The sequence below is a fragment of the Notechis scutatus genome, chromosome 15 (genome assembly GCF_049901735.1).
Source record: "Notechis scutatus isolate UNSWTSFEM ecotype Mainland chromosome 15, rNotScu1.2, whole genome shotgun sequence".
Taxonomy (NCBI): domain Eukaryota; kingdom Metazoa; phylum Chordata; class Lepidosauria; order Squamata; family Elapidae; genus Notechis; species Notechis scutatus.
This window is the reverse complement of record NC_142023.1, coordinates 1,455,104-1,482,368: the sequence shown is the minus strand read 5'-3', so window position 1 is coordinate 1,482,368 and position 27,265 is coordinate 1,455,104. Positions and strand designations below refer to the sequence as shown.

Genomic DNA, 27,265 nt, shown 5'->3' with positions numbered 1-27,265 from the left:
ATATTTATTATTTTCTAAAAATCTACATATTTCATTACTGTATTTTATTATCTAACCATTGATAGAAAAGGTCCCAAATTTTATAAAATTGTTTATCCTCTTGTTCTCTAATTTCAAATGTCAATCTACTCATTTCAGCACATTCCAATATTTTCTTAATGATTTCCTCCTGCGATGGTATTTTCTCATTTTTCCAGTTTTTAGCAAATACAATCCTAGCCGCTGTTAATACATTTACAATCAAGTATTTCAAATCTTTGCTATATGTTTCAGGTAAAATTCCCAATATAAATATCTCTGGTTTCAAATCTATATGTTTTTTTGTCATTTTTTCCAACCACATGTGGATTTTAGTCCAGTATTTTTTAACGCCCGCACAAGTCCACCACATATGGTAATATGAGCCAGGTGTCTGATGACATTTCCAACATTTTTCGGATTTATTCTTGAACATTCTTGCTATTCTTGTCGGGGGGAAATGCCACCTGTAAAACATCTTATACAAATTTTCTTTATAAGCTGTTGACATTGTCATTTTATAATTTTGAGACCACAATTTTTGCCATTTCTCTAAATCAATCCCATATCCAAAGTTCTTCCCCCAAGCAATCATAGTTTCTTTAACTTGTTCTTCTAGTTTGATTTCTAATAAATATCCATACAGTTTTTTAATCACCTTTTCATCAGTACCTGTCAAAATCTTATCTAAGTCAGTCAATTTATCATAGAAACCTTCTGTTTTAAAATCTTTATCATACCTTGAATGTATTTGCGCATATGAAAACCAATTCATCTTTATACCTTGTTTCTCTAGTTTTTGCATAAATTTAAGTTCACCCTTTTCATTCAATATTTCCCCATATCTAACTGTTTGTTCCTTTTTATATATTATAGGATAAGAAAATGCTTCAATAGTTGATAACCAGACTGGAATTTTCAAATAACATTGTCTTTTAATCTTCTCCCAATTTAACTACAGAGACTCCCGTATATAATGTCTTTTAAAATACCCCTGTGTTTTAGTTCCCTTGTACCATAAAAAAGCATGCCACCCCAACAACAGGTCATGTCCTCTTAATGTTATCCATTCCTTGACCCACATCAGGTTTGTAGCTTGGTAATACAACTCCCAATTAGGCAAACCAAATCCTCCTCTAATTCTAGCATCTTGCAAAAGCTTTAACTTTATTCTCGCTTTCTTACCTTGCCATATATATTTCAACACAATTTTATTTAAATCTTCAAAATAGTCTTTTCCTAGCCTAATTGGAATTGTTTGGAACAAATATAAGATTCTGGGTAATATATTCATCTTGATTGTTGAAATTCTCCCTATTAATGACAGTTGTAAATTTTCCCATTTCACCAAATCTAGCGCTATCTGCTGTTTAAGTTTGATATAATTATTCTCTTTTAATGTACTACATCTTGCTGTCAAATGTATCCCCAAATACTTGATCTTATTCGTGACTTGAATTTTCAATAAATCTGCCAATTCTTCCTTTGTCTTGATAACATATTCTTTGTCAAAATCTTTGTCTTATCTTTGTTTATTTTCAAACCAGCCACCTTGCCATATGCCTCTATCTTTTCCAATAATTTTGGTGCTGTTTCTAAAGGGTCTTCCAAGATAAAAACCAAATCATCCGCAAAGGCTTGCAGCTTAAATTCTTCCTTTTTAATTTTTATTCCTTTTATACTCTTTTCATCTCTAATATTTCTGTTTAACACTTCCAAAGTTAACACGAAGAGCAAAGGTGATAGTGGGCACCCTTGTCTTGTTCCTTTTCTTATGTTAATAGAGTCTGTCAGTTCTCCCTCTATCATTACCTTTGCCGTTTGCTTGTAGTATATAGCTTCTATTGCTTGAATAAATTTTCTAGCAAAACCCATCTGTTCCAACAATAATAACATAAATCGCCAATTCACATTATCAAATGCCTTCTGTGCATCTAGAAATATCAAAGCCATTTGTTTTTCAGGATGTGCCTCATAGTATTCCAAGGTATCCAAAATTACTCTCATATTATCTTTAATTTGTCTCTTTGGCAGAAATCCATTTTGGTCAGAATGAATAAAGTTATTTAAATATTTTTTAAGTCTTTCTGCCAATACTGAAGAAAAGATTTTATAATCTGTGTTTAGTAGGGAAATAGGTCTATAGTTCTTAATTTGCAATGGATCAGCCTCCTCTTTTGGAATAAGTGTGATATAGGCTTCTGACCATGATTTGGGTATCTTCTTCTTTAACATAACTTCATTCATAACTTCTAGCAATGGGAGATTCAACGGTTCTTGTAATGTTTTATAAAATTCTGCCGGAAGTCCATCTGGGCCTGGTGCCTTTCCATTATTTTGCTTCTTGAGTGCTTCAGTTAACTCCATCATCGTTATATTGCTATCTAACATTTTTTCAGTCTCTTTAGGTATCTTGGGTAAATTAGCATTCTGTAAATACTGCTTAACTCTTTCCTCATCAATATTTTCTTGCTTATATAATTTCCCATAAAAGTCTCGAATGATTTCCTTCTTCTCTTTACTGCCATGGCAAACTTGGCCTTGATCATCTATTAACTGCAATATTTTCCTTGATTCTTTCTCCTTTCTCAGTTTATATGCTAACCATCTACTTGGTTTGTTTGCATCTTCAAAGTAGTTCTGTTTAGCACCTCTAATTTTCTGTGCTAATTCTTCTTTCTCTATTTGACCCATTTTGTGTTTAATTATATCCATTTTTAGCTTGATGTCCTTTTTCTGTGGCATTTTCTGTAGCTCTTTTTCAAGTCTTTTATGCTCATCCTCTAGAGCCTTAGAGGCTAACCTTTTCCTAGCATTCCTTTTCCTTGTATAGTCTATTATCAAGCCTCTAGCATATGCCTTCATTGTATCCCATACATTGATCCATCTTAGTTGCTGTTCTCTGCACTTTTTCCAAAGTCTTAACATCTTTTTTTGTAGTATGGCGATCAAGATTGATTGCAGTACTCCAGGTGTGGCCTTATCTTTATATTGTTGTCTGTTAAAATATCCACCTGGCATCGAAGCCATGTAGTTAGGGGTTCAGTTTCCCAATAACAAAACTTGTTTGGTTTCTCATCTTACAGAATGTGAGCAAGCCATGTTCCTTAGCGTTGGCATTGACATGCGGACTTCAACACCCAGAATTCCCTAGCTGCCCATGCTGGCTGGGAAATTCTGGGGGTTGAAACCCACCATGCTTAAAATTAGCCAGGTTGAGAAATAGCGGATTAAAGTTAATAATGGATTTTATAGTTCGTGTCTAATTCCACCTCAATACGCTTCTTGAGTTAAAAGACCCAGCACGGGCCCCAAATACACACATGTGCCCCGCATGTGCCTAATGTACAACATACAAGCCAATTCCTGTAAAATACAGGTGCTAAAACATGGCAGCGAAGAGTCCCGTATGCAATGAATTGAATACCCTTTAAAAAGAAAATCCAGTTCCCTTACTACTCGCTGGAAGCGGGGAAAGAAGAAAACTTCTCAACTTTTGTCTCCCCTCCGGAATTTATTTCAAAATAATTATTGCTAGGAAAGGAGGAGGAGGGAAGCTGCCCCAGACCTTCTAATCGATCCGTGACATGTGAAGAGCTGAAGTGTGCGCCTCCCAAATCCTCCTCAATCCTTTGGATTTAACCGCTCAATGTGGAATCCAATGATTTGAAATGGGCTAATCCTTTTTTCTCCTAAAGGAAAATAAGCTTTCCCCCCCCCAGTGCAGCAACAGAGGGTTTGCACTGCTGATGAACCACATCGAAATTCTCCTCCTCCTCCTCCTCCTCCTCCCCCCTCCCCCTCCCGGGGATCTGGATAGGGAGGGGTGGGGGGACGAGTGGTGGGGCTGCGTGGACCTCAGTTTTCCCGTCTCCTGGCTGGGGTGCACCTTCCCTCGGTCTCACCTTGGTCCTCCTCTTGGCTTTTGTGTCCTAGGTGAAACCGCCGACCCCCCCAGGAGCAGCCAGTGGTATCCTATGTATGTGGTGGGACCGTCTCTCTTTCTCCTCTCCTGCATTGGCATTGGCGTTTTGGCAACCCGCAAGCGGCGCAGGGAACATGGGCATCTCTGGTTCCCGGAAGGCTTCAAAGTGAACGAATCCAGCAAGAAGAAGCGCCGGGAACCGCTGGGAGAGGATTCCGTGGGGCTGAAGTGAGTAATCCCATCCACCCCCCCTGCCTTCTCTTCCCCTCCTTGCAGAGGTTGGGATCTGTTCCGGATCCATTGACCGATCCTAGAGAGTTGTCCGCTCTCTGTCCGGTTCGCGCAAATAGCATCTAATTCTTGTCTTAACGGGACATCTGGTTGAAGAGGGATGGGATTTATTTGCTTAGGGAATTTTTTTTTAAAAAAACAAGCATGAGAAGGGGCAGGCCGTGGCAGCTCATTAACCCCCATTTAGCGTATTGGGCTCTTTAATGTCTACCGCATGCCAGCTTCGAGTTCCATTTAGCCAGAGAAACTCAGCTAGGACTAAAACTTTATTTAGAAAATTTATATTGCCACCTACTCGCGCATAGCCACTCAAGGCAGCCTGCAAAGGGCATTCAAAACATTGTATAGAAGAAATAAAAATAATAAAATAGTATGTTGTTTTTGAAAGCGTTTTGGATTTTGGCTTCCTTTTTCAGTCCAGGGGAAATAGAGGCCAATAATAGTCCTGTGATTTTGTGAAAGGGGCTGCTTTTCTGCCCCACACAGGACAAATTGTAGGAAACACACCTCTTTGGCTGCCTCTTTGGCCCTGGGTGGTGGAGGGCATCTGTTGGAATTGGGGGGTGGGTGTGTGTATTAATTGATCTGTGCTATTTTCTCTCAGTGGGTGTCCTGAGTAAATTTTAGAATATGGGTGGGATCAAAAATCTCAGCTTTATTTTCACTGGCTTCTAAGAGGACTTCAATTTTTCATTCAAGAATGATCACAGGTGACAAAGTGATTGGTTATATTTTATGGCCTCTCGGGCTCTCCACATTACCTTATCTCTCTTTTAAGTGCATATAGAAGTGCATAAATCATTTGATGTTTTTAATACCTCAGCACTGTGGACTTTCTTTTAAAAAGACAGCCTATGTGTATTTTATATGGTGTATTTTTAGTACATTCTCCCGAAAAAAGATCCAATGATAGCACATTTTTTAAAAAGAGATGTTTTTTTTAAAAGGAGAGAAAAAGGTCTGGTGGTTTTACAAGGTTCTCGAAGGGTCAAACCATTGAAGGCGACAAATGAAACCCCTGTATTGTCCAGCTCATATAACTCCGAAGGGAGCATCCAGAGTTTATACAAACAGATTGATTTTATGTAGAATATACACACAAGCACATCACCCAAACCAGATGTTTCTAGGACATCTGGCATTCTGGGTTTTATTTTTAATTCCTTGCTATTTTTTTAAAAAAAACTTAGTTTGACTTCTGTAGGACGGTTCCAAAATCATTACATTTTAAGAAGTTTTTTGTGGGGGGTTTCACACCCTCAGCATGGATAAAAGGTTGAAATGTTAGAATAATGGGAAGAGGTCTTTTTATTTAGCTTGTCTAGTCTTTACTCCACTTTGTTTTGTGGACAGCAATTGGAATTGGTTGCTGGACTATTTCCCTCCGTGGATTTAATTCCTTGCCTCTTTCTTCCCTCCCTTTCCCCCAACCCTTTGTCCTCTAGACCCTTGAAAAATGCTTCCAATGGGACCCTGATGGACGACAACCAGAACGAGTGGGGAGATGAAGAGACTCTGAACACCAAGAAATTCCGAGTAAGCCCCCCAGGGATGCTTTGCCTTTGGCCAGCTGGTTGTCCAGATTTTTCTTCCTAACCCCTTCTCATTCAGTCTGGATTTGGGGAACTTGGGGTTTTTGTCAAAGAAGAAGAGAATTTCACAGAAGGAGTGTGCAATTCCACATATATATATTACAGCTTCATGCAGTGACTAAAGCTGTCCCTACCTTACTAAAACCCAACCAAGAACGACACTGGAGCCTGATCTTGCAATTCTTGCAATTCTTCCCCGATGGCTTCCAAGGTTCCCTTGTGTGGTGCAGCCCCCAGTCCCACTGTCTCCAGCCTAGGGGTCTGGCCAGGATGGGTTGGAAGCAGTAATTCTGTGGGGGCTTTTTCAGATCGGGAAGTGGGGGTGGGGGGAGAGCTTTGCAAAGACGCCAGGAAAAACACGTCTACAACAATAGAAGGAGCAAAAACTTCACTGAGAGAAAGTCAGAAATCCCCAGGAATAAAGTTAGGACCACAAAGGTGTATGGGGTTATTTGCCTGACAGGAAAATGCTGAGAAATAGCAGGATAGAGTTTAGTGCAGGGTGATTTTTTTGGATCTTTACAGGCCCACCCCTTGGCCCATCAGTGCTTCCGTGTGGAGAACTACATATTGGAAATACACACGCTCTGTTTTTTCCTCTCATCTTTTTTCCTCCTTCATAGTTCTCTGTGGAAGGAAAGCGGGGATAGAAGGAGGCAGCTGATACCCTTGGCTCCCCTCACCCCCAGAGCATTTTCTAACCGTGACATTTGCAGATGCCCAGTTAAATTGTTTCGCTTGTGCAAATGCTCTCAGTGTACATAGAAGAAAAGATATGTTCGTCAAGAGTCAAGAATCATTAGGTACAACACTTAATGATAGTCATAGGGTACAATAATACTAGGAAACAGTCAATATAAATCGTTAGGATACAAGTGAAAAAGTTACAGCCATACAGTCACAAGTGGGAGGGCATTACCCATTGATGAGTGATGAAAAGATTAATAGTAATAGTAGGGCAGACTTTGCAAATAGTTGGACAGTGTTGAGGGAATTATTTGTTTAGCAGAGTGATGGCGTTCAGGAAACTGTCCTTATGCCTAGTTGTTCTGGTGTGCAGGGCTCTATAGCGTTGTTTTGAGGGTAAAAGTTGAAACAGTTTAATGTCCGGGATGTGAGGGGTCTGTAGATATTTTCACAGCCCTCTTTTTGACTCGTGCAGGATACAGGTCCTCCATGGAAGGCAGGTTGGTAGCCATTGTTTTTTCTACTCTCTGGAGTCTGTGTCTGTCCTGTTGGGTTGCAGAGCCAAACCAGACAGTTATAGAGGTGCAGATGACAGACTCCATCCTTCCTCTGTAGAACTGGATCGGCAGCTCCTTGGGCAGTTTGAGCTTCCTGAGTTGGCACAGAAAGAACATTCTTTGTTGTGCTTTTTTGATGATGTTTTTGATGTTAGGTGTCCATTTTAGGTCTTGTGGTATGACAGAACTTCTAAGAACTTCTAATTACACTTCTAAGTAATATGTTTGAATTTCCGATCTCAAAATGATTCTAGATTCTTAATGAATGTATCTTTTCTTTATGTATACTGAGAGTATTTACACCAAGACAAATTCGTGTGTCCAATCACACTTAGCCAATAAAGAATTCTATTCTATTCTATTCTATTCTGTTCTGTTCTGTTCTATTCTATTCTATTCTATTCTATTCATTCTATTCATTCCATTCCATTCCATTCCATTCCATATTCTATCTGTTCTATTCTATTCTATTCTATTCTTTCTATTCTATTCTATTCTATTCCATTCCATTCCATTCCATTCCATATTCATATTCTATTCTATTCTATTCTATTCTATTCTTTCTATTCCATTCCATTCCATTCCATATTCTATTCTATTCTATTCTATTCTATTCTTTCTGTTCTTTCTGTTCTATTCTATTCTATTCTATTCTATTCTATTCTATTCTATTCTATTCTATTCTGTTCTGTTCTGTTCTATCTATTCTATTCTATTCTATTCTATTCTATTCTATTCATTCCATTCCATTCCATATTCTATTCTATTCTATTCCTATTCTATTCATTCATTCCATTCCATTCCATATTCTATTCTATTCTATTCTATTCTATTCTATTCTATTCTATTCTATTCATTCTATTCTATTCTATTCTATTCTATTCTATTCCATTCATTCCATTCCATTCCATTCCATTCTATTCTATTCTATTCTATTCTATTCCATTCCATTCCATTCCATTCCATTCTATTCTATTCTATTCTATTCTATTCTATTCTTCATTCTATTCTATTCTATTCTATTCTATTCTATTCTATTCTATTCTAAAAAAAGACGTCGCTCCGTGTTGGCTTTCCCCTGAGAGAAGCGTTTTGCAGGGAAGGCGAACAGAGGCATCTCTGGCGGGTGGGTCCTCACCTGACTTCTCCATCCCTCTCTTCCCAGGTCGAGGAACAGGTCATGCTGCCCGATGACCAGGCTGACCACAGGCAGTGGACGCAGCAGCATCTGGACGCAGCCGACCTGCGCATTTCCTCCATGGCCCCCACCCCACCCCAGGGGGAGATTGACGCCGACTGCATGGATGTTAACGTTCGAGGGCCAGGTAGGACATGAGCCTCTGGGTCTTTGGCACGAGAGCGAATGATGGACAGCTACAAGATCCAGTCAGTAGCCTGGATTCTGGAAAAGGTCCCCCCCTCCCAAGCTCCAGGTGGCCTCAACCCTGCCTGCCTTCCTTGTTTTTGATTTATTTTATTGCCTTTCATAATATAAGATCCAAATGAAAGATCAAAGACAATAGGGAAACGGGGAGGAGGAAAGAAAGGGTGGGATAGGGTGAAAAAGAATAAAGAAGCAGCAAAATCCAAATTTTTGGAGCACGGTAGAATAAAAGTTATAAGGTAAAGCCTCCACTTTTTATTTTTACATACTTAGTATAGACTAGCCATTTCTATAACAACAGATCTAAATCAAACTTGCATTTTTCCTGCCCGAGCACAAAGTCTAGAAGGAGTTTCTAAGCAGCAAAAAAAATTAAATGTATTACTTTTTTTAATTATTAAAACAGTGGATTTGCCCATATCCGCCTCCTCCACCCAGCCATTCCTCCATTTTGGGGATTAATATGTCTTTCCATTTTTGCACCTAAAGAATTCTTGCTGCAGTCAGCAGGTACAACAAATTCCACATTTTTTCCAAGTTCCTTGTCCAGCAGTCCAGTCCTGCCTTGTCTTTCAAAAGACCCAGGAGCTCCTTTTAATGATATCAATGGTCTTCCAGTGTTGATGTTTTGATTGTTTTATTATTTGCTATTTTTTAAAAAAATTGTTAGCCACCCTGGGTGACCATCTAAATCGCAGTAATAATGAGTGGAGCTGCCTAGTGAAAAACCACAACATGATCTGTGTGTTCTTATCAGGGTGCTGGTTTCACATTTGGGGGGGCTCCTTTCCTTTATCTCTGTGGCAGGAAAGTGCAGTATAAGTCTGGCCAGTATCACAATAGGTCTAAATTGCAGACTTGGGCAAATAGGAAAAAATAAATAAATAGAGGTCCATGGAGCAAAGAGAGGGAGATAGATAATGAGAGCAACCCGGATGATGGACTCAGTTGCTTCACAAAATGCTTCCTCTTGAACAACTGAGCATGGAGTCCCATTTCGTTCTGATTCTTCCCAGGTGAAGTGTTTTTTTTAGTTCTTGTGGCATTGTGCCGGATGCTGGTAGTGGACAAAACCAAAGGATATTATTTATTATATTATATTATATTATATTATATTATATTATATTATATTATATTATATTATATTATATTATATTATATTATATTATATTATATTATATTATATTATATTATATTATATTATATTATATTATATTATATTATATTATTATATTATATTATATTATATTATATTATTATATTATATTATTATATTATTATTATTATATTATATTATATTATATTATATTATATTATATTATATTATATTATATTATATTATATTATATTATATTATATTATATTATATTATATTATATTATATTATATTATATTATTATATTATATTATTTATTATATATTACATTACATTATACTATATTAGAGTAGAGTAGAATAGAATAACAGAACAGAATAGAGTAGAGTAAAGCAGAAGAGAAGAGAAGAGTTGGAAGGGACCTTGGAGGTCTTCTAGTCCAGCCCCCTCCTCAAGCAGGAGAACCTATATCATCTCAGACAAATGGCTGTCCAGTCTCTTCTTAAAAACCTCCAGTGATAAAGCACCAACAACCTCTGGTGGCAAGCTGTCCCACTGGTTAATTGTCCTCGCTGTGAGGAAGTTTCTCTTGAGTTCCAGGTTGCTTCTCTCTTGGATTAGTTTCCACCCAGTTTTTCTTATCCAGCCTTCTGGTGCTTTGGAGAAGAGGCTGAACCCGCCCTCCTCTTCTTTTTTGTGGCAACCCCTTAGATCAGGAGGCTCAAACTCAAGGCCCATGGGGTGTTTAGCTCTGGCCCATGGGGCTGCCCTGGAAATAGTGAAGGACCGGCCCGCGGTGCCTCTACCAGTGAAAACGGGGCCGAGGGCTGCAGGAAGATCCCCCCCAACCCCACCTGGGCCACCACAGGTGTCCCCTGGCACGAGTGACATCAAGCTGGCCACGGCCACCCCAGCTGTGCCCATCTGCCCCCAAGGTCAAAGACAACCCTGATGCGACCCTCCATGAAATCGAGTCCCCAATTCCCCAGCCGGCCTGTCCTTCCGGCTGCAGGTGACTGAACCCGGCTTCCTCTTCCTTCTTTGGCCAGATGGATTCACACCCCTGATGATCGCCTCCTGCAGCGGAGGAGGGCTGGAGACGGGCAACAGCGAGGAGGAGGAGGACACCCCGGCTGTCATTTCGGATTTCATCTACCAGGGAGCCAACCTGCACAGCCAAACGGACCGCACGGGAGAGACGGCTCTCCACCTGGCCGCCCGTTACGCGCGCTCAGATGCCGCCAAGCGGCTGCTGGAAGCCAGCGCCAACGCCAACATCCAGGACCACATGGGCAAGACGCCCCTTCACGCAGCCGTGTCTGCAGATGCCCAGGGCGTCTTCCAGGTCAGCAGACGCCTCTGCCCCCCTCCTTCCCACCAAGTGGGGGTGGGGTTTTGTTTTTTTGTTTTGTAAATCTTTTATTTTATCTATCTATCTATCTGTCTGTCTGTCTGTCTATCTGTCTATCTATATCTATCTATCATCTATCCTCTATCTTTCTATCATCTATATCTCTATCTATCTATCTCTATCTCTGTCTCTATCTCTATCTCTATCTCTATCTATCTATCCATCTATCCATCTATCTACCTACCTACCTACCTATCTCTATCTCTATCTCTATCTCTATCTCTATCTCTATCTATCCATCTCTCTCTCTCTCTCTCTCTACCTACCTACCTACCTACCTCTGTCTGTCTGTCTGTCTGTCTATCTATCTATCATCTATCTATCTATCTATCCATCCATCCATCCATCCATCCATCCACCCATCCATCCATCCATCCATCCACCCATCTAAAAGCGAAATACCATTCACGCATCATCACAACATCTCCAGAACCGTAAAGCCTACAAATGTGAAATTTGGCCTGTATGTTCCTCTTGGCTTCTAGGTGCTCACTAAGAAAGGATTTTTCGAAATGGCCATCAGAGCATTTAGAGTATTTCCTATATTATTATTACTATTAACATGCTCTGATTCTAATGAGTTCTACTCCGCCTCCCCACCTGAAAAGAAATCTCTTCCAAATGCAAAACACAAGCAGAGGAGTTTCAGTTTCAATTTTAGTCTCACAGCAGCAAGCAGCTTTAGTAGAGAACAGTTGAGCTAAGCCACACCCAGGCTTCTTGCTGTCTCCTTGCTCACACAGCAAATACTTTTTCAGTTTCCAAACAGCCCTCCACTCTCTCACACACTGACAGGAGGCTAGCCAGATGAATACCGATGGATGTTGGTAGGCAGAGGCAGAATTCCGCCCCTCCCTTATTTTCCTCCCAAAAAACTAAGCCCGACCACATAGTTTCGTAGCGAAGCACGGCTATTGAGCTAGTTTTTAATACAAACAATCCATCATCCATTAAGCAGTGTGTCAGCTGGGTACAGATATCTTGTTCAATAACAATTGAAATTTCCAGCAATAATCAGTGTCAATTCTCTACTCTTAGCTTATTACTGTGATACATAATATATCTAATTATTGTAACAACCCTCAGCTTAGCTTATTTACCTCTATGAACCTAGTCTCTATATTTCACTAGTCTTCTTTTGTTTCTAACTTTCATATTTCTTCTCTAACCATCGATAAAACGATTCCCATATCCATATAATATTTGCTTTGTTCCTTCTCTTTAATCGCAACTGTTAACCTATTCACTCCTGCACATTCTAATATTTTCCTAATCACAGTCTCTCTTCAATAGGAATCTCTCCACTTTTCCAATTTTGTGCAAATACAATTCTAGTTGGGGTGCTTTATATCTCAGTCCTTTTGGCTATCTGCTAACCAAGGTGCCTCTTTCCTCCCCCCCCCCCCTCGATAGATCCTGATCCGGAACAGGGCCACCGACTTGGATGCCCGCATGCACGACGGGACCACCCCTCTGATTTTGGCTGCCCGCTTGGGGGTGGAAGGCATGCTGGAAGATCTCATCAGCTGCCATGCCGATGTCAATGCTGTGGATGATCTAGGTCAGTGGTGGCTAACCTTTTGGGGCTCCTGTGCCCAAAATTGCGCGTGTGCTCGCGTGCCGGCACCCAGAAGGCAATGCGTGCTACTCCCCCTGCGCGTGCGCATGTGAGTCCCCCGCTGCTCCCTTACCTGCACTGCGCCTCCCAGCTGATTTTCAGGCCGTTTGAGGCCTTTTTTTTGGCCACCCAGAGGCTCGAGGGAAACCTCTGCAGCCTTTGTAGGCCGAAAAATGGGCCCGTTTTGTCACTTCTGGTATTTCCGGAAATACAGGAAGTGACAAAACGGGCCTGGTTTTCGGCCTACAAACGCTGCAGAGGCTTCCCTCGAGCCTCTGGGAGGCCAAAAATGAGCTGGGAGACGTGTGCGTGCGCAGTGCAGGTAAGTTTGCCTGGGGCTTGCATGCCCGCACAAATGGCTCTGTGTGCCACAGGCTCGCCATCACAGATCTAGGTACCCGTGGGCCCCGCAAGCCTCCCCTGACAGGTCAGCCAAAGGGAGCTGCGGAACGGCCTGCTTACTGTCTCCCCTCTTCCTTTTCCCCTCCAGGGAAGTCTGCCCTGCACTGGGCCGCAGCCGTGAACAACATGGACGCTGCCCTGGCGCTGCTGAAGAACGGTGCCAACAAGGACATGCAAAACAACAAGGTCAGTTCAAGTCTGGGCTGTGAGATACCCCCTCCCTCCGACTTAATGGAACTGCCTTGGCTCAGTTCCTCCCTCTTCTCCCAACACGGCCCGCAAAGTTTTTGTTGGGAGGGGGGACGGGAGTGAAAACGGCCAAGGGTCTCATGGATGGTAGAGAGGGAGGGACATGAGCTGGACAGTGATGGGCCAAAGGACCAAAAGGTGGCTCAAATCCAAGGCGAGGCCACGGGGAAGCCTGAGGGATTCAGAGGAGGGGGGGAGCCTGACGTCCCGCTTTCCTGTCTTTTAGGAAGAGACGCCCTTGTTCCTGGCGGCCAAAGAAGGCAGCTACGAAACGGCCAAAGTCCTGCTGGACAGCTTTGCCAACCGCGACATCACCGATCACATGGACCGCCTGCCCCGGGACATCGCCCAGGAGCGCTTGCACCACGACATCGTCCGCCTCCTGGATGAGTACAACCTGGTGCGGAGCCCCCCCATGCACAACGGTGGGCCTCTGGGGGGCCCCACCCTCTCTCCGCCCCTCTGCTCGCCCGGCAGCTACCTGGGCAACCTGAAGCCGGGCCTACAGGGCAAGAAGGCCCGGAAGCCAAGCACCAAAGGGCTGAGCTGCAACGGGAAGGAGCCGAAGGGCCTCAAGGCCCCCCGGAAGAAGTCGCAGGAGGCCAAGGCCTGCCTGCTGGATGGCTCCGGCGTCCTCTCCCCGGTCAACTCCCTGGAGTCTCCACATGGCTACCTGTCGGATGTGGCCTCCCCGCCTCTGATGACCTCCCCCTTCCAGGCCTCCCCTGGCATGTCCCTCAACCACCTGCCCGGAATGCCGGACGGCCACCTCAGCATCAGCCAACTCAACCTGGTCGGCAAGGCAGATCTGGGCCCGATGCAGCCCTTTGAGCAGCCGGGGGGCCCTCCTCGCCTCTCCCACCTGCCCGTCTCCAGCGCCAGTGCCCTCCTGGGCAGAGCCTCGCTCAACTTCACCGTCGGCGGGAGCCAGTGTGAGTGGCTGAACCGCCTGCAGAACAGCCTGGTGCCCGGGCAATACAACCCGCTGAGGAGCGCCCTCCCGCAGGGCACACACCCAGCCAGCCAGGCCCTGCCCCATGGGCTGCTGGCTTCCCTGCACAACAGCCTCCCCGGCACAAATCTGGCCCCCATGATGGCCTACCAAGCGGTCCCCGGGGGCCTCCTGCCCGGCCACTCCCAGCCACACCTGCTGCAACCCCAGCAGCCGCAGCAGCAGCAGCAGCAGCAGCAGCCGCCCCCTCCGCAGGGCCACGGCGGGGCCACGAACACTGCCCCCCAAGTGGGTTCCAGCTTCCTGGGGAACGAGCTGAGCCAGGCGGAGCTGCAGCCAGCAATGAACAGCGGTGCTTTGGCAGTCCACGCCATCCTGCCCCAGGACACCCAGGTGCTGGCGACCTCCCTGCCCCCCGGCCTGTCCCAGGCTCTGGGCACACCCCAGTTCCTGACTCCGCCTTCCCAGCACAGCTACCCCTCCCCCATGGACCACACACCCAGCCACCCACTCCAGGGGCCCGACCACCCCTTCCTCACGCCCTCGCCGGAGTCGCCGGACCAGTGGTCAAGCTCCTCCCCCCATTCCAATCTCTCAGATTGGTCGGAAGGCATCTCGAGCCCGCCCACCAGCGTGCAGCCCCAGGTGGTGGGGCGCATCCCGGAAGCTTTCAAGTAAAGGGGGGAGCTGGTTGCACCTGAGCTGCCCTATAAGATGGCTGAACTGGAGAAATCCCTTTTTTCTTCCTCTTTTTTTTAAAAAAAAAATATTTTTGCATACATTGTAAGTTGGAAACTTCACCGCGTTCTTCCTCTTCTTGTAGTATTTATTTATGTACTTTTATGTGAAAACACTGCCGCTTTATTTATATGTTGTGTTAAGAATTCCATGGGCTGCATTTACTATTCGAAGAAATAGAAGGATCTATTAACGGGGACTTTTTGAAATTGACATCTTCTTTTTTTAAAAAACCAAACATTTGTATCATGCTTTTTTTTTTTTTTTTGGCCTGGAGAAACATTTCTTCTGTAAAGCTACAATCAAAGATCCATAATTGTAAAACGACACGTATTTATTGATCAGGATATTTTTTTTTCCTGTTCATTTTTAAAACAGAATTTTAAAAAGGGGAGGGGCAATTTTGTTTTTGTTTTTTTAAATGTACCTATATGAGGAAAAAAAATAATTTAAATATAAGTTGATGGTTTATTTTTTAAAGAGCGCTTTAAAATATTCCCTGGGTGTTGATGATGTAGACATATAGGCGTATCGGCTTTCTACATCTGGATGCTTCTAGGTGTCTTAGATTCCCTCCCAAAATTCCTAGCCATCGTGGCAGGTGGGAATTCTGGGAAAGAGTATCCGATACACCCTTGGGCTGCCCAAGCATATTTGATAGAGGGCAGATTTCTCCGACCTTGGCAACTTGAAGGGGTGTCAACCAATTCAAACTGAATTCCACCCATCTTAAAGCATGCTGGCTAGAGTGAAAGTCCAAGGCGGAGAAAAACTGATATATATGGATCGTGAACCTTTTTTTATTAAAGTTTCAGTATTACATAGTTTCATCCATCTTTTTTGCGTGAAAGCTGAACGTTTTCCTTTATTTATTTTAAATAACTGCCTGCGATCAAAAACCAGGATTTGAGATTTTAAGCTACAAATGGATTTCCAAAAATGCTTCTCTCCTCTCTCTCTCACCCAACAGATGTGCCCTTCTTGTTGCAGATGTTTAAAAAGAAAGGGAAGCCTGCAAAGATTGAGCGTAGAATAAGAAAGCCATGCCTTGCGTTTTTGTTTTTTTAAACAAGGCGGTTGTGATCCTAACTCAGTCCTGGGCACTGTACCTAAGAACAGTCTTGAAGGAAGGACAAAGTTAACAAGAAGAGATGTTGAGATAGCTCTGAAGAAAGGTTGAAGGTCTTTTGGAAAACCCAGCTTGTCATCTCCATGGGACTCCTGCACAGGAGCAAGACGATGTTGGCCTAGAACCCATCAAGAGATGGAGATGCCATTTTCATAGAAAGGCAAGGATTGGGAATCTCTTTCCAGTGCTTGCCTTCTATGTGGCAGTGGATGATGGTAGACCTGGAGGTTAGGGAAAGCCCCCAGGTTGGGAAAACTAATGGAGGTTGGGAATGAAAAATGGGGGCGGGTTTCCATGCATTTAAAAGTCTTCGGAGGTTCTCTATCATCCTGGTCATGGCTGTCCCAAGGGTGCATTTTTTTTCCCCAAAAGGTAACTGGACTTTGAAGACATTTCACTTCTCATCCAAGAACCTTCTTCAGTTCTGCTTCATTGGGCAGAAACGTTAGTATGAATGGATAGGTTGGCACCGAAGGAGCTTCTTGGGTGAGAAGCAAAATGTCTTCAAGGAAAAACCAAGTCTAATTACCTTTAATAAAAATAAATCAACTTTGGGACATGGATTTAAAGGGTTCTGCCCTTCTAGGGACAGGCACTATAGAGGGAAAATTATCTTCATTGACCAAAGTCCAACTTCTTCTGCCAGTCTCCTGGCCTCCAAAGCGCATTCATGAGCTAGGTCAGTGTCTTGAAGCTGTGGGCATTGTGGATTAAAGACTGTCTTTAATCTGTGTTGCATCCCTCCACGCAGCTGGAGAAGACTGGGCACCGCTTCAAATTTGGGGTTTCCAGAAGGGCAAACGGGGGGTCCTTAGCAGGCTGGCAGCTGGAAGAAGCCACTGTTGAAACCACAAGGATGTGGCTTAGCAAAAGCTCGCCACAACTTGACTACTGTTTGATAGCATCAACTTCTACCCAATTCCAGAAAGCCAAAATCCCTGCATTTGATTGCAGGAATCCACCTAATTCTCATGACAGAATTGCCATCAGAAAGCAGGGGTGGGGGGGAATCCGTTTTTGTCCTTTGGCGGAAAGAGCCGCCTGCTTTTTCGGATTGGCACCTCTGGGTTTGCGATGGTTGTATTATTCTCTTTTAGAGAACGGCGCCAGCCTAGCAGGCGGAGCAGCTGAATTTGTATACAAATATATATATATATACAGTATGCGCCTATGGCAAAGCTAATGTTTTGTAAATATACGGAGTCTTTTTTTTTATATATACATAAAACGATATGGGTGGATTTTGTTTAAAAAATCTAAATGATTAAACGGAAAGAAAGCATTGCACTGGTGGAGGTTGTTGAAAATATTGCTCAAGGGAAGAATAAAACCAGCTCAGCTGGTGAGGTTGCAAACCTGTGCTACGTCCTTTGGAGTAAATGCGACATGAACGCCTTTGGTCTAGTCATTAGTTGATTAACCATTCAAAATTAGACTGAAAACAGGGACCCACGGCCTCACACTTTGTGAAAGTCCCAGGGGCTCTGTGAGCATAATTCAGGCACTTTGCAACCAGCCCATGTGGATGGACGGTTGCAGTGTCCTGAGGTCACAAGATGGATTTACTTAATGACCACAGTGATTCACTGAATGATGGCAAAAACAAAATAAAACCCAGTAAAATTGGAGATAACTCGGTGAGCACATCGCTTAGGAATGGAAGCTATTCCGGTCCCAATTATAGTTGTAAGTCGAGAATTGCTTTCCAAGGAACATCTCCTGAGATTTGCCCAGGTAGGACTGATCTGTAGCTGCATTGGCATCTTAGGGCAAGATGGTACATATTTTCATGAACTGTAACCCTGGGGAAGATGTTCTTGTCAATTCAGATGTTGAACACACTGGCACCCTCTCTTGTGGGAATCTGGTCGTTTTCCAAGCTTCTTTTTTTGCTCTGGAGACCCTTTCCACCCTTAGGATAAAGGAAAGTGCTGGAACGTCTCCACAATGAGTGATTGTTAACACCCGCTTCTTGGTGTCAAATCTTTTTTATGTTTTTTATACAATAGACTGTAGTTTATAAGTCAAGAGATGTGGGAGATTAAAACAAGCAAACCTGTAATTAAAAAAAAAAAAAAGAACCATGCAAAATTGTAATTTGCAAAAAATGATGCCTTTTATTTTATTTTGTTACACAATTTGCAATAAACTATGTCAGTAGGCATTTAGCGTTGGTTGTGGTTTTACTTTTCTTTCAGATTAGATAATTTAATTCACGGAAGGAAATGTGTGGCATCTTTTCCAACATGGAAATCCTTAAAAGCACCCATCTTTTAATGACCGCATAATCCCATGTGGGGTGGCGTCTGGGCAACTGAATGGAGCAGAGTGTTTACTGGTCGGATGCCCTTCCTGTCACCAATGTGGAGTTATATTCAGCAGATAAATTCTCATTGTGCCCAGAGAGAGGAATATCTGCCTCTACCTAGAATTGAACTCACAGCCTAATTGTGATGCGAGAGCTCCACCTCTAGGACACTGCACCACTCAAATCCTTAAAAGCATTTTTACATTCTTATTTCAGTGAGATAAAAAATTATTCCTCTATGTTGATTGTGAGAGATATTCCACAGAGCTCATTAAGGAAATACCTTTAATCAGGTTGACCAAAGTTCTACCAAGGTACTAGGCCTTTATAGTTTCCAGAAAACTTAATCTTGGAGGTTAATCATGGACAAGAATGAAACAGTTTGGAAAATGAAACTGATCTTGAAATCATCAGGTCACTCCACACCAGCTTATCTGTAAAACGGAGTGGTGACTTCAGCACTTCTGACATGCAAACTGGAACTTACCTGGCCCAAGTGTGTCAGGCTGCAAATATAATTTTTGTTGGGAAAAATCACAAGTAAATTTAACCCTATCCTATTTTTGGAAAATTTCCCAGCTATTACAAACCAGTGATTTTCATCCAATGGACAATTGGATCTTTTGACCCTGGAAAACAAAAGAGAAATTGATCCACGTTTACATAAAGTGACCAACTTTTTTACAGTGAAAAGGAGGACACAAATAAATTGAAGAAGAAAAACAAAGCCACTTGCGCGGGGCGCATTCTTGCACACAGTACACTCTCTCAAAACAATACTCCTGTGTGGAGCACATGCGTCCCATAATCAGGTCTTGCCGCACTGTACCGAGCCTTGATGAATCGCCAGGTCAAATACAAATACATCACATCACACACAACGGATCGGATCGGCATCGATTAAATACAGAGATTTACAGATTTGTCTTCAAATATCAAAAAGGAGGACATGGAGGAGGGTACTTTTCGAGGGAGGAAAGAACTTACAAAGGGAGGACTGTCCTCCCTAAAGGAGGACAGTTGGTCGCCTTAGTTTACCCTAGTAAAAATCCACACCTGGTACTTTTACAGATACAACCATGTCATTTCTTTTTTACAATACAAAATAGCGTGCCATAGCCGCCTTTATTACTTTTCCAGTCCAGCCTGATATCCTGAGATTTTCAAAGCTTTATAAGTAGTAAATGTTAAGATTTGAACAAAAAAGTTGCCTCTTGAAGGGGAAAAAAAAGCACCTTTGAGACAACCAGGACATGGATGACTGAGAATCTCTACAGACACTAAACCAGGGGTGTCCAACCTTGGCAACTTTAAGACTTGTGGACTTCAACTCCCAGAATTCCTCAGCCAGCTTTGCTGGCTGAGAATCTGGGAGTGAAGTCCACAAGTCTAAAGTTGCAGCCATGAGCACCCTGCACTAAACGAACTGTTGTAAAATTCAAGAATTCCTATTTAGGGTCTCCACCTTGCACTAGACCAGGCGTCCCCAACCTTGGCCAAGTAACATTTTATTTTTAGATAAGCAAGACAGTACAGGTACAAGGTAAAACAGTTCGCGATACAGTACGGTACGACACATTTAAGTACAATACAATACAGTAATACCATCTGTTGAAGAGCCCAACCTGCTCTTCAAGGCGATTGCTCGCTATCAGTTACATCAGATATAATACAGACACTTCAAAGCAAAACAGACAGCCATTCCAGTCCTTTGTCCCATGCATATAACAGGTTGTAGCACTTGAGAGAGCCACTAATGGTCAGCAAACACATGTCCATAATGTCCCGGCAGCTCAAGCCCAAGGCCCCGACGGTTGATGGAACAGCCCTCTGTTGGAAATGACGACTGGTAAGTGGAAAACAGGGGTGGAGCAGCCCAACGACAGATGTCGGCAACATGGTTGGGACGCCTATACTCCGTGGTCTTGATGACCCAGGTTTCCTCCATTCGGTAGCCGGCGACCACGGACACATCTGGGACCCACACCTGCTTCGCAGCCTCCACGATCAGGTCTGGTTTAATGAAAGATCTGGACGGGATCACCAGTTCCACGCTTGTCTGGACACCAGATTGGCACAGCATCTTCTCCAGGCATCGGAGCACATGCTTGTGGTGTACGCATCTTTGCGTTGTGGTTTATTTCACAGACATGCAGCACCTGGTGTAAGGTTTCTGGGGCACGGCAGGCACCTCTGCAAGTCCTGTTGGTGACTTGCCTGTTGTTTCCCTGTGCACTCCTGGCCTTGGTGGGAAGTAAGCCACCCCTCAGTTGGATACCCCTTATGTATAAGCAAGGGAACACCAAGCTGGTCGGAGTAGCCATTCAACCCTGGCTTTGTCTACCTCGGGGACTTTCAGGTCGCTGCCATCCATGGAGGAGCACGTCCTTCCAGTCTTCTCTCACTTCTGCCTTTGATGTTATGACTGTTATGGTTCAGTCTGCACGGCTGGTCCATTCGGCGCCCGAGGGACCGGAAGGAGTCCTGCCTCTGCACTATCTGAAGTATAGTAGCAGTGTAAGGTCCCAGAAGTTTCCTCGAGCCACGGAGATGCCAAAGAGTGAGACTCGAGATGAGGCCTGCAAAAATAACCGCTTTTTTATTCTTTGGCCAAAGCAAAAAAGTCTGGGTGAATACTATGTCCAAAACAGGCAAAATGCATGTAATAGCCACACTCTGCAACAGTGGCTCAGAGTATTATACACACTTTACACTCATAAAAACTCAGTTTGTCCAATCAGAGACAAAAAGTTCGCTATTAATGTGGGCAATGTCTTGCCCGTGCCCTCCCCGTCCTTATCCATGGAGCGTTCTTTGTCCGTGCTCTGTCCATACTTTGTTATTTTACACAGTATGCCTTGTCCTTGTGTGTTTGTCCCTGGGAATTGTCTCCAAGGATGTGTCCCCAGCTCTCAAGCAAATTGCAGAGGTGAGAAACCAGGTAGAAAAGGATACAATTCTCTTACAGAACGAATTCCTAACAAACGATTCCCATCCTTAGCAAAATAGGACAAGCGACTTCTTTAACAAATGCAAAGAGCAAAGGTTGATTCACGTCAACCTGTCCTTTCACGGCTACCTTCTCCAGCCGCTTCTGCTGCAAAAGTGGGATAGAAGTGGAGAAGCCTGGAATCCCCAGGCCGCCATCTTTGCTGGTTGGGGGATTCTGGGAGTTGAAGTCCGCCAAGGCTGGAGACCCCTGCACCAGAAGGCCTCCAAGGTGCCTTCCAAATATTTCTGCTGTCCCGTCACCCTCTCAGAGGCAAGCCAGGCAAAAGCGCCCGGTGTCCTATTTCGCCTCTTTCCGCCTCCAGCTGCCAGGGCGACAGGTTGCAATCGCCCAGGAACGAAAATGCTCCGGGGCTTTTTTTTTCCTCCCCCCCCCCCACCAGAGCAGGAAAACGTGGACACATTCGGGACACTTCCGGTCTCCCTGTGAAAGCCGCCTAGACGGGCTAGTTAGTTAGAGGAACCGCTCTAGCCACAGAAGCTCTTTGGCCACGTTTCTTCGGCTGGATCTGGAAGCAGCTGTTGAGGCATTTAAATAACAAATTAAAAAAAAAAAGGTTTGACATGTCTCCTTAGAGATAGGAATTAAAGAGAAACACTATCCACATAAACTTGCAAGTCCACTCTCTTATACTCCTCCAGGGGGGCGTGACTTCAGGAAAGAACGCCCACGTGACGTGCGTTAAAGCCAACTCACAATGAAAAAGTTGCCGTCGCACGTCGACTTACGTCCGTACGTTGCTGCCGCCTGGTGTCCGATCTCATGGTCGCCCCGCCTGGATTCGGTGAGGAGTGGGTGAGACGACTCTTCTTTCGTAGCTCTAGGTGCCCCTCCCCGCGTTAGGGCAGGACTGGGCAAGGCCGTGCGTGATGACGTCACGCGCACGGGGCGAAACGTGACACGTCAGCGCTGCCGCTGGAGCCGGATGTTGCAAGATGGCGGCGGCGGCGGCTGTGCTGGCTGGTGCTGTGGCGAAGGAAGGAACCGGCGCCGGCACTTGCTGAGGGAGACCCCCGCCAGGTGACTTTTCGGGATGAAGGAGGATCGGGGACCCCTGGTCCCGGCTGCAGAGGGAGGGGGCTTGATGAGGAGGGCAGGAGGGTAAGGGGATGAAGCCTCCCGCTTCAGGAGAAGTCTACCTCATTGGCCATCGTGGATAGTTTCTGGCTCTTCCCTGAGCGGGCAGGATAGCCGGGCAAGAGGGACGAGGGAGAGGCGCCCACAGGCTCGATCTGCCACGTCTCCCTGCCCCCCACCCGGCTTTGAGACCCCCCACCCTTCCCCCTCCCTCCCGGGTCCCTGAAGGAGAGAGAGTCGATCCTCGCTTCCCTGGCACGGGGATCCTCGACTTACGACCAACGGGAGCCCCAAACCTGCTTGGTTTAAAGGGAGACGTTTGCTCAAGTGGGGTTTGCCCCATTTGCTACTTTTCTCGCCCCCCTCCCTCCGTTCTTAAAGTGAATCGCTGCGGTGGTCTGGTTAGTAACACAGTCGTTAAGCGAATTGGGCTTCCCCAAGCCACACTTGGCTTGTCGGGAGGTCGCCGAAGGGGATGGCATGACTCCTCAGGGGACGCTGCGGCCGTTATATGTCGAGCATCCTGCAAAACGGGGGACCACGGGGATGCGGCAATGGTCCTTAAGTGTGGAAAGCGGTCATAAGCCCCTTTTTTCCCCATGCCGTTGCAACTTTGCACTGTTACTGAACTGTTGCAAGTCGAGGACTATTTCGCTTTAAAAGAAAAATTAAACTGGGTATTTGGAAGTGGGGGTAGTCCAAATTGAGGCCTTTGGACCCAGGAAGCGGAAGGAGAATTCGCACAGAGACTCCGCAGCAGCTGCCCCTGGGGTGCAAGAAGAGAAAGAGGGTGCCAAGTTGGCTGCTCCCCCCATGAGTGAAGGGGAGTTGCTGGGGGAAGGGGTGCAGAGCCACAGACAGCAGGGACTGTAGTCCATGCGCATAATAATGCACAGCCTCCGAAACTGCATGTATGCGACAGGTGACGTGTCACGTACTGGAATACAGGTAGTCCTCGACTTACAGCGACATTTAGTGACCGTTCAGAGTTTATGACTGCACTGGAAAAAAGGACTTGGGACCAGTTTTTCACAGTGGCACTCTTTGCAGCCTCCCCTTCAAAATCCAGATGCTTGGCAGCTGGTTCATACTTGTGACAGTTGCTGTGTCCCAAAAATCATGCAGTCCCCATATTCAGTGAGGAAGCCAGATTCACTGAATGACCGAGTTGCTAACTTATCACCTGCAGGGATTCACGTAACAACGGTGGGAAGAAAGGTGGTAAAATAGGGGGAAAGTCACGCAACTAATGTCTCACCTCCATTGTCATAAGTTGAGGACTCCCTGTAAATGCTCGTTTCCTGCAAAAAAATGTCATAAATCGTGGTGACGTAAGCACAGGACAAACAGTGCACAGCTGTAAATGTCCAATTGCCGAGCGCCCAAAATAAAGTCACGTGGTCACAAGGAAGGCAGATGTTGGAAGTTCAGGTGTGGGTCCTCACTTAACGACAGAAATTTTGGACTCAACTGTGATCGTAAGTCAAGGACTGCCTGGATCTGGGTTTTAGCCTTGGCAGTCTGGCCTACATTAAAAAATTATGTGACTTTTTTTCCTGATTCCTTGTCTCCATGCATCCACACGCCAGGCAGCTGGCAAAGGAGTGGAGCTATCTGTCATTCTAACGCAGGGTAATATGCATGGAGGGTTGTCCATTTCTGTGGACTTAGACAATGTAAAAATAAGGGTCACTCCGAGGGGAATGAGGCCATAAGAAGACCTGAGGTGCTACAAACCCTTTGAGAAGTTTTGGGAATATATATAAACCACATTTGGAAGGCTTACGCAATACTTGTGGTGAAATGCACTTGTGGATTCTGAAATATCAGGAAGTTCGAGTAGAGCATGTTTCTCTTGGCCTTCCCTTGCTCAGGTTGATGTTCTCCACAATCAGATGATTAGTTTTTTCAGTAATTAGATTTCCTTGGTGAGTGGAGGTACGTTTCATGGTCACTTTAGAGTTTGAATTGATGGTCTTGCTAGAGACATAAGCCACATTCAGTTGGTCTTGTTCAGATTGAACAAGCTTGGATGGGTTGCCAGTGTTTTTGGAAACTCACCTTTGCTATCATCAGCTGTCTCTAATCACAGCAGAAGTCTGAATCTTTCTTTAAACTGTAAATCCACCTATGATTTCTGTTCTTTTTAGCTACTAGTAATTAAATTGCTAATTAATTAAATGTAATATGGAAAGTTCCTTATAAATAACGTAACATTCTCTACTCTCTTGTAAGAGGCTTGTTAGACTTGTTCGTGGCACTGAAGGGAGAATAAGACTTTTTAAATTTTTTTTGGAGCATTTATAACCACCAGCAACAAAACCAATTAAACAATAATTTCTAATAGCTTTAATGGAAAAAATTAAGAAATAAGTAGGGAGTTCCTTTTAAAATAAAGTATCTTTCAGATAGCGGAAAATAACATTTGAAAGGTCCCACTTGGTGGAATGAGATACAAATCAGACTTCCCATAGCCCAAATCTAAGCTGTTTGAATTTGGGGAACATAGCAGTTGCTGTGAGTATCTCTCTCAAATGTTTTCTTTTTTTCTTTTTTTTTGGTGGCAGTTACCAGTTATTTGAAAACAGCTATCACATTCCATTAGATTTTCTTCCCCAATGAATATACCCAATGTAAACAGTTCTTTGAAGAACTGTCTCTGTGGCTTAATACCTTTGTGCTTCTCCTGGCTTGCTTTAAGGAGAGGAGCCAAGATTGCACCCAGCATGTCAGATGAGATTTGTTTAGTGCTGAATAAAGTAAATTTGTTACTACAGTGCCTCTGATTTGGAGACCAGAATTTTCTTAATGCAACCACACTAGCTTTAGTGTGATCAGCTATAAGCCCAGGGACTTTCTTACTGCTTCAGGTTATTATTCCTCCTTGGTTGTCTTTAAAGTGAAGACAACTTTGCTATCTTTAATTCATCTCTTCTCATTCCTGCCTCGCTTCAGTTCAAAACTTCATTTTTTTAAAATTATCTGTAAAACAGAATAGTTATTTTCTGTGTCACTTTCACATTGACAACTGTCTTTTACTCTTAAGTCGTACAGGTATTGAGGGAAAAGGATAGGGGCTTCTCTTGAATGCTTTTCCTGTTTTTGAGGAGCCAGTGATAGAATTATGTGACTTAGCAGAATTTTGTACTAAACAGAAAATGTGCTTTAATGTGATTTCTTGAGTTCTTGTTACAGCGGTGGGATTCACACACCTTGCTGAACCAAGGCATATCGCATTATGTGTGAACCTGGTATTCAGTTTTCCAGCCCACTGACGTGCATGTTTTTTGTTCAAAATATCACAGAGGTGGCTTGGGTAGGCACAACAGACTTCTCAGAACAAGAAGTTTCAGTTAAATATTAACAAAATCTGGGAGTATTTTCTTTTGCTTTGCACAAGGGTGTCCGACCCCTGTAAAAGGCCAAACGCAGAGCCAGGAAGACTAAATGAGTTCATAGCTCAGATATTATAGTCCCTTAAGGACTAGCAAGCCCTTTGCTCACATCCCACCATTTGGGAGGCAAAATCCTGAAGCACACCCTGAGGAAGGCTGAACCCAACTCCTGGTTCCGATGAATTGCCCACCGAAATGTTTGCTTCCCAGATCCCATGATGTTCTTGTAGTTAAAAGTTAGTTGAAAGCAAATGACAAACAGTGACAGATGGAAATCCATGTCATGGGTGGAAACGTGTCCCTTGTCTCTGGAGATTTGCCAGGAGGCTGTCGAAGGTTTTTTGGGTACCGGAAAGGCGTTGTTGACCTACTCTACCAAATGTATTGGGAAGAAATAACGGGCTGCCTTTCAGTCAGAGGGCAAGAGGTGGGTGTCATTCAAAACCACAGAGAAGGCTTTTGGGAGCGTGCTTTTCTTTCTGGCCCTTCCCACTCCTGATCTCCCCCCCACCCCCAAATAGCTGATGGAGTTGGAGGGAAGAATCAGGCCTGCAACCCACTACTAGAAACGAAAGTATTGTTCCCTTGATCCAAAAGCAAGCCTTTATCAAAGAACATAGATTATAGACCAATAAGGAAGCGGATAAGCTTATTCAGGTGCCAGAATCCCTACTGGGCCTAGAATTTATAAGATAAGAAAGTCAAAATAGAAGCCTTGCTTGTGCCATGCAGTCCTAGCTTCATCCATAATCCCTGGTATTGTTTCATGAACTGAAAAGAGGCGGTATTGTGTGGAAGGAGAAGAAGGCAGGCCTCCAGTGCAGCCCCACGAAGCGACTATGAATGGAGGGATTCCTGCAAGCCAGCCAATATAGTTAGCATATTCAAATTGGGCTTTATAAACATTACATACTTCAGATTTCCCCCCAGGTGCTTTATTTCATCTCCAGTAATCCATATTCTTTATGGGGTAGCAAGTGTAGCCCTTGACTTATGATGTCAATTGGGACCAGAAGTTCCATCGTTAAGGGATGCAATCGTCAATTACTACCGCATCCCTTAATGACTGCCATCTCTGCAATCCTGGTTGCCATCATTATCTGAATTTCATAGTCCTTAGGTGAGGCAACTTCCTGCCAGCTGACCAAAAACAAAGTTATTGAAGAGTCTTATCCCAGACTGGCAGATAGGTGAGTGGCTGCTGCTGGGCAGGGAAGGGCACAAGAGGGGTCACCCAAGAGGCACCAGGGCAGGTTGGGGCTGTGAGTGTGGAGAGCTGCACAGGAGCGTGAGAGGCATAGTGGGGCTGAAGGAGAAGGCACGTCCTATCCCAGAGGCTTGCAACCTTCCCTGCCTGCTTCCCCACTGACTTTCTGGGGAAGCCGCCAGGGGAGCTTGCAAAGTGCCCATCACCCAGTGGTAGAGA

At 44.3% G+C, this 27,265-nt stretch overlaps 2 protein-coding genes across 2 annotated transcripts in view; both read left to right on the top strand.

Moving 5' to 3' along the window:
* NOTCH1 (notch receptor 1) overlaps positions 1 to 18,217 on the top strand; it is a 117,879-nt gene extending 99,662 nt beyond the window's left edge. Inside the window, exons 29-35 of the mRNA XM_087943903.1 lie at positions 3,955 to 4,171; positions 5,680 to 5,770; positions 8,236 to 8,395; positions 10,600 to 10,895; positions 12,375 to 12,522; positions 13,070 to 13,167; positions 13,457 to 18,217. Of these exons, the coding sequence (XP_087800029.1) occupies positions 3,955 to 4,171; positions 5,680 to 5,770; positions 8,236 to 8,395; positions 10,600 to 10,895; positions 12,375 to 12,522; positions 13,070 to 13,167; positions 13,457 to 14,860 (2,414 nt within the window). The 3' untranslated portion in view covers positions 14,861 to 18,217. The remainder of the gene's footprint in view (positions 1 to 3,954; positions 4,172 to 5,679; positions 5,771 to 8,235; positions 8,396 to 10,599; positions 10,896 to 12,374; positions 12,523 to 13,069; positions 13,168 to 13,456) is intronic.
* A 4,027-nt stretch (positions 18,218 to 22,244) lies between these two features.
* The window catches only part of SEC16A (SEC16 homolog A, endoplasmic reticulum export factor), a 66,949-nt gene continuing 61,928 nt past the window's right edge, over positions 22,245 to 27,265 (top strand). The window contains 1 exon segment of the mRNA XM_087944255.1: positions 22,245 to 22,387. The gene's annotated coding sequence lies outside the window, so the exon portion shown is untranslated.